The sequence below is a fragment of the Hermetia illucens genome, chromosome 2, assembly GCF_905115235.1.
Source record: "Hermetia illucens chromosome 2, iHerIll2.2.curated.20191125, whole genome shotgun sequence".
Taxonomy (NCBI): Eukaryota; Metazoa; Arthropoda; class Insecta; order Diptera; family Stratiomyidae; genus Hermetia; species Hermetia illucens.
Window position 1 is genome coordinate 100,261,198 of NC_051850.1, and position 9,351 is coordinate 100,270,548.

At 39.6% G+C, this 9,351-nt stretch overlaps 1 protein-coding gene and 1 long non-coding RNA gene across 4 annotated transcripts in view; one reads left to right on the forward strand and one right to left on the reverse strand.

Moving 5' to 3' along the window:
• Positions 1–3,028, forward strand: part of LOC119650217 (zinc finger protein 184) — a 39,282-nt gene extending 36,254 nt beyond the window's left edge. For all 3 annotated transcript variants that reach the window (XM_038052785.1, XM_038052786.1, XM_038052787.1), the window contains one exon: positions 1,421–3,028. In XM_038052785.1, coding sequence (XP_037908713.1) covers positions 1,421–2,040 — 620 coding nt within the window. In that variant the 3' untranslated portion in view covers positions 2,041–3,028. The remainder of the gene's footprint in view (positions 1–1,420) is intronic.
• Positions 3,029–3,126: 98 nt separating this feature from the next.
• Positions 3,127–5,878, reverse strand: LOC119650317. Its single transcript, XR_005249259.1, has 3 exons — positions 5,466–5,878; positions 5,299–5,382; positions 3,127–3,255 (listed from the first exon to the last, which is right to left on the reverse strand). It is a non-coding gene; the product is annotated as an uncharacterized LOC119650317 (long non-coding RNA).
• Positions 5,879–9,351: the final 3,473 nt, after the last annotated feature.

Here is a 9,351-nt window from a genome sequence, read left to right on the forward strand (position 1 = left end):
CCAAATCTCGCGGTTTCTGGCTATTAACACTCTTGGCTTTTGAGGTACCCCCACAGAAAAGTCACACGCTGATAACTCAGGTGATCGGGGAGGCCAAGAAATATCGCCAAATTATGAGATAATCCGACCACGAAACATACGTCAAAGAACTCCCATTGAATTAGTAGCTACGTGAAATGATTGAAATGGCGTCTTGTGTAGAGAAGAAATATCCCCACCACGCTATCAGTACAACGCAGTTCAAAACCGTCCATCTCCCATGTGTCACCCTGTACAACTTTACACGACACTCCGAGTCTTTCTGCAATTTGACGCCTTCTTCGAGTAAAACACAAATAGTGATACTAAATTCCTTTCGTTTATCCATTATATAAGAAAAATTTGAGACTTTCTGGTAAAAAAATTTATTTTTAAAAATTATGCAATTTAAAAAATTACTAATCACAGCTTTCACTGGGAAATGCTTAAGTACAGCTGAAAAAATCGTCTAATACATTATAATTGATTCATTCGAATGTTGTAAAATAAAAGGGGTCCAGTGTGTCATAAGCGAAACTACAATACAACAGGAGATAGTAATAAAAATATTCGACCCCCAATATTTCCGGGAAAAATTATGACCCCTTTGCGGTTTTCATTTTCATTTTTTTTTAAAGTGATTCATTAAAAAATCCTCGGAAATATGTTTGTGTACAAACTTTTGTACGCGATTTCAGTCGTTACTTTGGCTGCATGTCTGAAACTGGAACTGATTCCGGGTTACGTATACCCATGGAAGAATTCTATATAATATGCATAATATTCCTTAGGAGACAAATTCATCAAAGCCTATTCCTGTGCAAAAAACTGATATAAAACTGACGCTAAAGAAGTGGATCCCTTCATATTCTTTCTAATTTCAGAGCTGCTTTGAATATGGTTACCATTCACTCCTTGGTGGGGAACCACACCTACGAACCGTCTTATAAGGCCCCCTTCAACTCCTCTCAGGATCTCTTGAGAATCATACACTCCTCCTCCGGATAGCTGAGTGGTTAGAGCACAAGGCTATGTCGTACGGAAGGTCCCAGTTCAAATCTCACTGGTGGCAGTGGGATTTGTATCGTGATTTGACGTCGGATACCAGTCGACCCAGCTGTGAATGAGTACCTGAGTCAAATCAGGGTAATAATTTTGGGCGAGCCTAATTCTGTGTACTATAGTGTAGCGTTACAGTCTTGAATTAAGTACTCTAAAACACTTCAAGGCCTTGATCCAATATGGATTGTTGCGCCAACGATTATTATTATCAAAAAAGTGGGTCATATTCAATGTATAATACATATCTGAGTAACCTAAGAAAAACCAATAATAAGAATGTTTATTTTATATAAAAAGTTCGTATAAAATTCGTAATGTTCATTTTCAATTTTATTTACAGGTGAGAAGCCTTTCAAATGCGAAATTTGTTCCAAGGCGTTTGCAGATAAATCGAATCTCAGAGCCCATATTCAAACCCATTCGAACACGAAACCGCATGCATGCAATCGATGTGGAAAGGCCTTTGCACTTAAATCCTACCTATACAAACACGAAGAATCGTCCTGTATGCGAAATCATCTCAAACAAGAAAAAGATCGAAGCCATAAACAAAAGTCCGACTCAACAAAATTACCACGTGAAAAACCATCAACGTCGACATATAGCCCTTCTTCCATACGCGCCCTAAACCCTCCACCTACTGGAATAATGTGGATGCCTGACACAACTCCGCTGGAATCATCCGAACCTAAAAGTGAGACATTTGACGAACCACCACAAAAGTCATATACCACACTAACATCGCCAACGTCTCCGGATGATTTTGATCGATTCGCAAGGATCAGCGTCATTAGGAACCCCATCTCCCCTTCAAACTACGATTCAAGCGGAGGCACCGGCACTTTGCAATTGAACTTCTATCAAGAAAATCCTGTTGACTTTTCGCCTAAGAATAATTTTACGCACTCAATGAAAACGAGTCCCTTCGAGCTGACTCGTAGTTATGCAATAGTAGCATGAGATCCTTTGAACGAAACCACCACTATGTTAAGCGACATTTTCTAGATTAGCTTGATTCCGAATTTATATATGTAAATATAGTATTCCATCTTTTATTATTGTGGACCAATGTCAATGCCCTGACCTTTTATAAAGTGGGTGACAAGCCTGGTGGGGCAGCTCATTGCCAGAAACTACGTGGGAAATGATAATATTGAGTAGTATTATATTGAGAATTGTATTATATAGCAGCCGGATAGTCCTAGCATTTATATTAAACTTTTGATAGTCAAATCCAGTAACATGTAGTATAATGAACGTTGGAGCTCTAGGGGATGGATAATAGCTTATATTCCATTGGGTGCAGGCTGAATTCAGTTCTAATTCAAAACAGGATAGTCGTCTAAATAAAAATACTCTTAACATAATTGCAGAGTTCTTCTTTACATAAACTACCCCCTAAGAAAAGTGAGTCGAAAACCGTCAAGTTATTATAAATATTTTCTGTACAAACAACTGTTTTAGATCACCAGTACTTATAATAAATTGTGATAATATATTTTAGATTTCTGTAGAATAAAATATTTTAAAATTGGGTAGAAGGTAGAAAACCGTTAAACAGGTTTGGTAAACGAACGAGATTGTCTAGTCTTTAAAGAATTTTTGTTAGATAAAGTTTTTTGCTAAAGTCAAGAGAATTCTTTCTTCATCTTTAGCATTTCTTTACTTTGAAAATCTTCTAGTTTTATCTTTATTTACTCGTGCGGCGTTATGCCCAACGGTATCTATTTTTCATTTATGTATTTTTTTATTATTTATGTAAGATGCTAAATGTTAATGCAATTGGCCGGAAGAGTGCAATATCTAGTTATGCAATGCAATGTTTGTCGTGAGCTTAGGTGAGAGGAATTTATCCGTAGTATGCTTCCTTTGATTACATAGATGACTTTTGTATATTATATAGAATTTAAAATAGAAACTTAGAATGTGTTTTTTGTATTTTTTGTATATGTTTATTGGATAAATATATATTACAATTTTAATTCCTCTAAAATTTCTTAATTTGATGGCTGTCATTTACCCCTTTTTGGGGTATAACACGATAAACACACCTTCGCGTCATAGCCCGCAGTTCGCTGAAATGGGCTCCAGACCCCCTCAGGACTTCCCAAGTTCCCCGTATTCCGCCTCTAGTGTTCTACGTCAAGTGCTCTTGGGGCGTCCCACCGCCGCATACTGTAAGAAAATCACAATCTAGTGAGATTTAATCCTTTTTGGCGCGGAACCCATAAGTTTGTTTGACGTAAGTTATAACTAGTGTTTATATACGGTAATAAATGCATTGTAAGTTACTTATTGCTGAGAAAATAGATATTATTCATTATGGGCATTGGCAGCATTATCACGACTTTCGCCTCAATTTGGTTTTTATTTTAAGGTTTATTCCGAGAAGAAATATCATAAAAACCAAATTGAGATGAAAGTCGTGATAATGCTGCCAATGCCCATAATGAATAATATCTTGATAAGTAGGGACGAGCTGATATTAAAAACCTATTTAAGAGCTTGCCAGATTTTTCTCGTGGAAAATTTTTGAATTTTTTTCTGGGCGCTTGGATATTTTCAGATAATTATCCAACTAGAAGAATACATGCACATATATTGTATCAAAAATATTCTTGAAGGTACAGTTCCTGGTATCTGGTAAAGCATTCGAGACAATCATAAACCTTCATTCGAAGATTTTTCAAATTAAATGAAGTGGATCCATCGATACATCGAGAACTTTCCTCAAAGCTAGACCAGACTTATCTCTTTCCATCGGTTTTGCTGAATATGTATAACTTTATAACTTTACAAGGAATATGGCCTACAGAACCCTTTACAAGTGGAGGCCGGATCATTCCATATTATAGTATTGCCTTTTTCCGCATTTCAACAAATACAATCACCTATTGAGAGATTCCTGAGATTTTTATCAATTTCACTTTATAATGAACTTATTTGGGTAGAATGATCAAAGCGATCATCCTAAGTGGCCGACAACGACCTAGACGGCAGAGCTATCCCAGAAATATAAAAAAATTGGCTAAGTTGACCGTGAAGGTCCGCCCGCAAAGATTGAAGCTCCATCAAAGTGCTCGCTCGACACGTTCTTGCTAGCCAGGCTCGGGAATATGGGGGGGGGGGGGGGTCCTTTGAGCGCTTTGATCCCTCACGCTTCATTACTACCAAATCAACGTGTCTATTCCGATGCGTGGGTCCGCACCGGATTCCGAAATAGACAAGACTAGGGAATTCGCGACGGCCTATCGAATAGCAACCAGAACGCGAACTAAAATTGGAAAATAAAAAAAGGCTCAACCGCGCGCGTGGAACCGTAAGTCTCCGGGCCCGAGTGCCGCGATCAAGGAGGGGAAAATCCACGACGGATCACAACCCCGATTATCGCCTCTTCCGCCTCAGTTCTTGAATGAGGCGCGGCCCCTGAGGCTCCCACCCTTCCTTGACATCCTCAGGCCAGTTTGTCATTTTTGAGGATGTCCCTCTGATACAGGTTCTGCGGGAGCAAGGAAGAAACGAGAGGGAGGGAATCCTCAAATTACGCCCAGAATTATTCACAATTCATATTGTATTAAGTATAAAAAAACAAATACATAAATATATAATTTTCAGCTTACAAAGACTGTTCCGCTCGAAACGTCTCACCATAGGGTCAAAGCTCTTACTGTACAAGATCTTGCCAGTCCTCATGTATTCCTCGGAAACTTGGGTTCTTAGCAAGAAAAATTGCGAACTCTTGGCCACGTTCGAGAGAAGAATCCTCCGAAGAATCTTTGGCCGCCTACATGAGGATGGACGATTCCGTAGCCTACGCCGTCAGGTTGTGGATAAAATCCGGCTCAATAGGTTACGGTGGGCTTGTCACTTAATCCGTATGGATGAGGATGATCCCACCCGGAAAGTCTATAAGGGCAATATTTATGGTAGAAAAAGAAGACGAGGCAGACCCTGCCTAAGATGGAGCGATGGTGTAGGTCAGGACGCCAGATAGTTTTAGGGATATCGAATTGGTGGATCTCGGCGCAAAACCGGGATGTCTGTAGTTCCTTATTAAGGCAGGCCCAGACCGGATACCGGTTGTTGCGCCGTTGATAATGATGATGATGATAATAATAAAAAAAAATAAAAAAAATTAAATTAAATTAGAGAAATGAAAAAAAACTAAAAGGAAAAAAATTTACTGCAAAACAAAGAAAATTTAAAAAAAAAACTTACTCAGGCCGTCACTCCGAGCTCGAAGGATGCTTCTGTGGTACTATGAAGTTCTTTACAGTATGATATGATATGAATATGAAAATCCTAAAATATAAATTTTAATTGAGTAGTTTATTTGTTGTTTTTTCTTTTGTTCTTATTTTTTTTTTTTTACTAAAAACGAAAACCTTGTAATGTTCGCTGGATTCTGCATAGACTGCATACACAACTCTACCAAATCCGCTAGGTGAACGTGTTCTTGCGGCAAAGCCTCCCCGAAAGTTTCACATCCACTGGAGCCGCCTCTTCTCCTTTTGTTTGCTGTTTTCTGATGTAACACTTTATTTCAACGAATGTTATAATTTTTGATGGTTAATATTAATTCAAACCGCGTCACGGTTAGTCTTCGAAGCAGTCTCGGAGGCTTCCTTTGTCCGGAACAGAGACGACAAAGGGTTCGTGTCATTCACGTCCCTTCAAAAATTCCCTTTAATTCCTCCACAGTTCCAAACACTCTTAATTACCCGCCAACAGTTCACCAAAAACTTCTTTTTTCCCGCCAACAGTTCATCAAAACTTCTTTTTCCCGTCAACAGTTCACCAAAACTCCTCGCACCCGCCAACAGTTCCCCAAAAAAAACAAAGACTTGCCGGCCTTAGGCCTCCCGTTTTTTTCAGCACCGCTTCGCCTCCCGCTACGTTGCATTGAACTCTCTCGGTTCATGTTGCGACAACATGCGCATGCGCCGGCGGATGCGGCAAATCATTCACCTCTGTCAAGATTAATTCGGCTGAATGCATTCAATAATGTGCAATCTGCGACGAACATTAGGGTAATTGCATATTATTAAATGCATTATTTAAGCAAATTATCTAATTAAGAAAGAGCCGAATGAGATTCCGCTCCCGTAGCGCAGCCGCGGTCACTACAACTTTTAGACGTAAACTTCTGTTCGGGCCACTTAATCAGACACGTTACTTAATATCCTCTAATTACTAATATTTGGCACAGCTTAATACTTCCTTGCAAATTTAACAGATACGCTTGATAGTATGATCAACTAATGACTGAAGATTATATTATTGAATCAAAACCTTCAAAACCTTATTAAAATAGATTCAATGTATGTAGTCTGCCTGTGCATCACATTCGATATACCCGGAAGCGGTTAAATCAATTGTCACGAAATTTGGTGAGAAGATATGGTCTATGAATCCCTTTACATATAGTAAGTTGCGGGATTTTGTGTTAAGGGGGTCATCCCGTTTAAAAGCCGTTTTTCTTGGCTCTCTATAGAAGTTTTTTGTGAAGAATTGGATAAAGGTACAAAAACGAATTTTTCACCATAGATTTATTAATATCTAGTGCTCATAGTAATTTTTTCAGTCCGATCGCATAGTTCGTTATTGAAATACAGAGCAATTTGTACACCCATTTCCAAAAAAGGTGTTTTTCTGCTGCCACGCTAGAAGGTGCTGTGATCCTCTTAAAGAAAAAACAGTAAACGGCATTTTAACGTACAAACTTAACTACAGTCCGCAAACTAGGATTATTAAAAAATATTAAAAGCTAAATTTTTGGTGCCTTGTTAAACTTTTTTGCGAATTTTGGTGTTTTTTCACGGCTTCTTAAATGAATAAAAAAAAACTACTGAACGAATCGTAATTATCATAGTTTGCGGACCGTAGAAATATGTTCTGAATAAGACGTGAAAATTTCAAAGAATTTTGTTGGATTGATTTTGGGATACGGCGGCAGCCGATTTTCAATATGCAGTTTCGAGAAAAACGCATTTAAAAAGTAGAATGTAATTTTTAGCCATAAAACCTTAACTGGTCATTAATTTGCTACACTTAGTCTAGAAACCTGAGGTTTCTTCAAGAAACACATGTACAGCCTTGGCTTCAATTCTTGTCCTTTTAACGAAGTCATTCGGATCGATAAATACGCGCTTTATTACGGCGATCGACATAAATCTGCCATGTTACTTATCACGTGTTTAACACTATAATTTCCGAACGACTCCGAATATCAAAAAATCACTTCGTCCATATATTCTACACTATATTGAGATACAATTGATGTCCAAAAAAAAAATTCGATTCAGCGAATCCGACACACGGGATGACCCCCTTAAGTGTGAGGAAGAGCATGTATGGGGAACATGCGAAAGGGGGGGTGTACAAATTTTTTCATCGAATATAGTCATGTGGGGGGCTCAATTAATACTTTTGGAACTGCTTTTCGGATATTGGATGAACAGTTGAGGAGTGAGAGCTCAAAATGGCTGAACCGATTAGTATAAGCTTTTCTGATATTGGATGAACAGTTGAGGAGTGAGGGCTCAAAATGGCTGAACTGATTAGTATAAGAGGTCTCGTTCTCAGAATCGATATGAGCTCAAATAAAGTTGATAATAGTATATTATCATATTTTAGAAATTCACCCAAAGTTCATCCTAGAAGTACAAGATTTGGTACGGTTAAAAATAATAATATGCTGCATAATTTTTGGAAAGTTCCAGAATGGTGCCCACTTTTTCAGAAGGGATTTTATGGCCGCTTTCGAGTGTACGTTTTGCGATAAAGACTCTACGTGCTATACCGGGTTACCAAGACGCTCGCTCTTCCTCCTCGACTGTTCTACGCCAGGTGCCCTTGGGGCGACCCACTCGTCGGCTTTCTATGGAGAGTGAATTCCACCGCATGATGCAGCCCGCAATGCATTTGTCACTCCTCTTCTGTGACCGACCCACTACCATTTCCGTCTTCCGATCACAAGTCGTACTAGTGCCAGGCCTGTGCGCAAACCAAGTTTTTCGTTTGGGATAGTGTCAAGCAAGCGTACTCCGATGATACGACGCAGTTAGGCACTGGTGAGATTCGTTTGGGATAGTGTCAAGCCAGCGTACTCCGATGATACGACGCAGACAGGCACTGGTGAGAGCTTGGAACTTCTGCGTAAAAGTGGAGTTCCCTTTCCATGTGCTATTCTCATATAGCAGCACAGAAAGAACACTAGCACAGAACAACCTCAGATTGATTTTAGGCGTTTAGATAATTGCATTTTCAGATTTTAGATGGGGCATCGAAAGCGGATCTAGCGTTGTTAATGCGTCGGGGATCCTCGAGTTCGGCGCCGCAGTCGTCAGAAACCACGTTTCCTAGATATACAAATTGATCGGCGCTTTCGATGCTCCCCGTTAATGCAGATGAGTAGAAGAGAACCTTTAGTCGAACTCTACTTGCCTCTCTTTCCAAATCTAGTTCGAGAACCATTTGGCCAAGGTCTATGACCCGGTTAGAGAGCAAACAGATGTCATCAGCGTAGTCGAGGTGTTTGAGAAAAGTTGTCATCGTCCATCGAACGATAAATGGCTCTGCTGGAAGGCTGACAAGCATCACTCCGTTTGAGTGCATTGATGGCCGGAATTATTTCTCTTCCCCGGAGTGATATGGTAAAGAATCGTAATGAAGTGTTGATGTTTTGTTAGCAGTAGAGTTTCAAAATTTGTCGGTTACTTACCCACAAATTGTTATCCCCTTTAGTAGTATTCTTAAACTCCAACTCACAGGGATTCGCCGCTTTGTTGTATGGACCCGCATCCATTCCGTATATTCGATTTTAAAGAACTCACTTTCTTTTTCCTTATTTTTTTCTTTTTCTTTTCACTCTTAAAGCAAGTTTTCACTTGCGCATGCTTGCTTGTTGGAATTCTACCTCTATTTGGGATTTTTGAGCATGTTGTGGCCTCAAACAGAGCAAAGCCCATAAACTTGACGATCGCCCCGCAAAACTATTCATCGTTGTACCTGCAATTTCGGCAGGGCAACTACTTCCACTTATGGGAACTCTGGGAATGCGAACCTTTCCCGGAGGATGTTTCCGATTTAAATCTTCTTACGTTGACCACATGAACGCACTCAGGATCATTTCATCTTTCCTCGATTCACCTGATCTTCAATTTTGAGAAAGCTTTTGGCAGCGTGAGCACAGGGTGCATCTGGAATGCCCTACGCCGGAACGGCACTCCGGAGAAACTAGCTATTAACAGAGCGCCATATAATGTAACG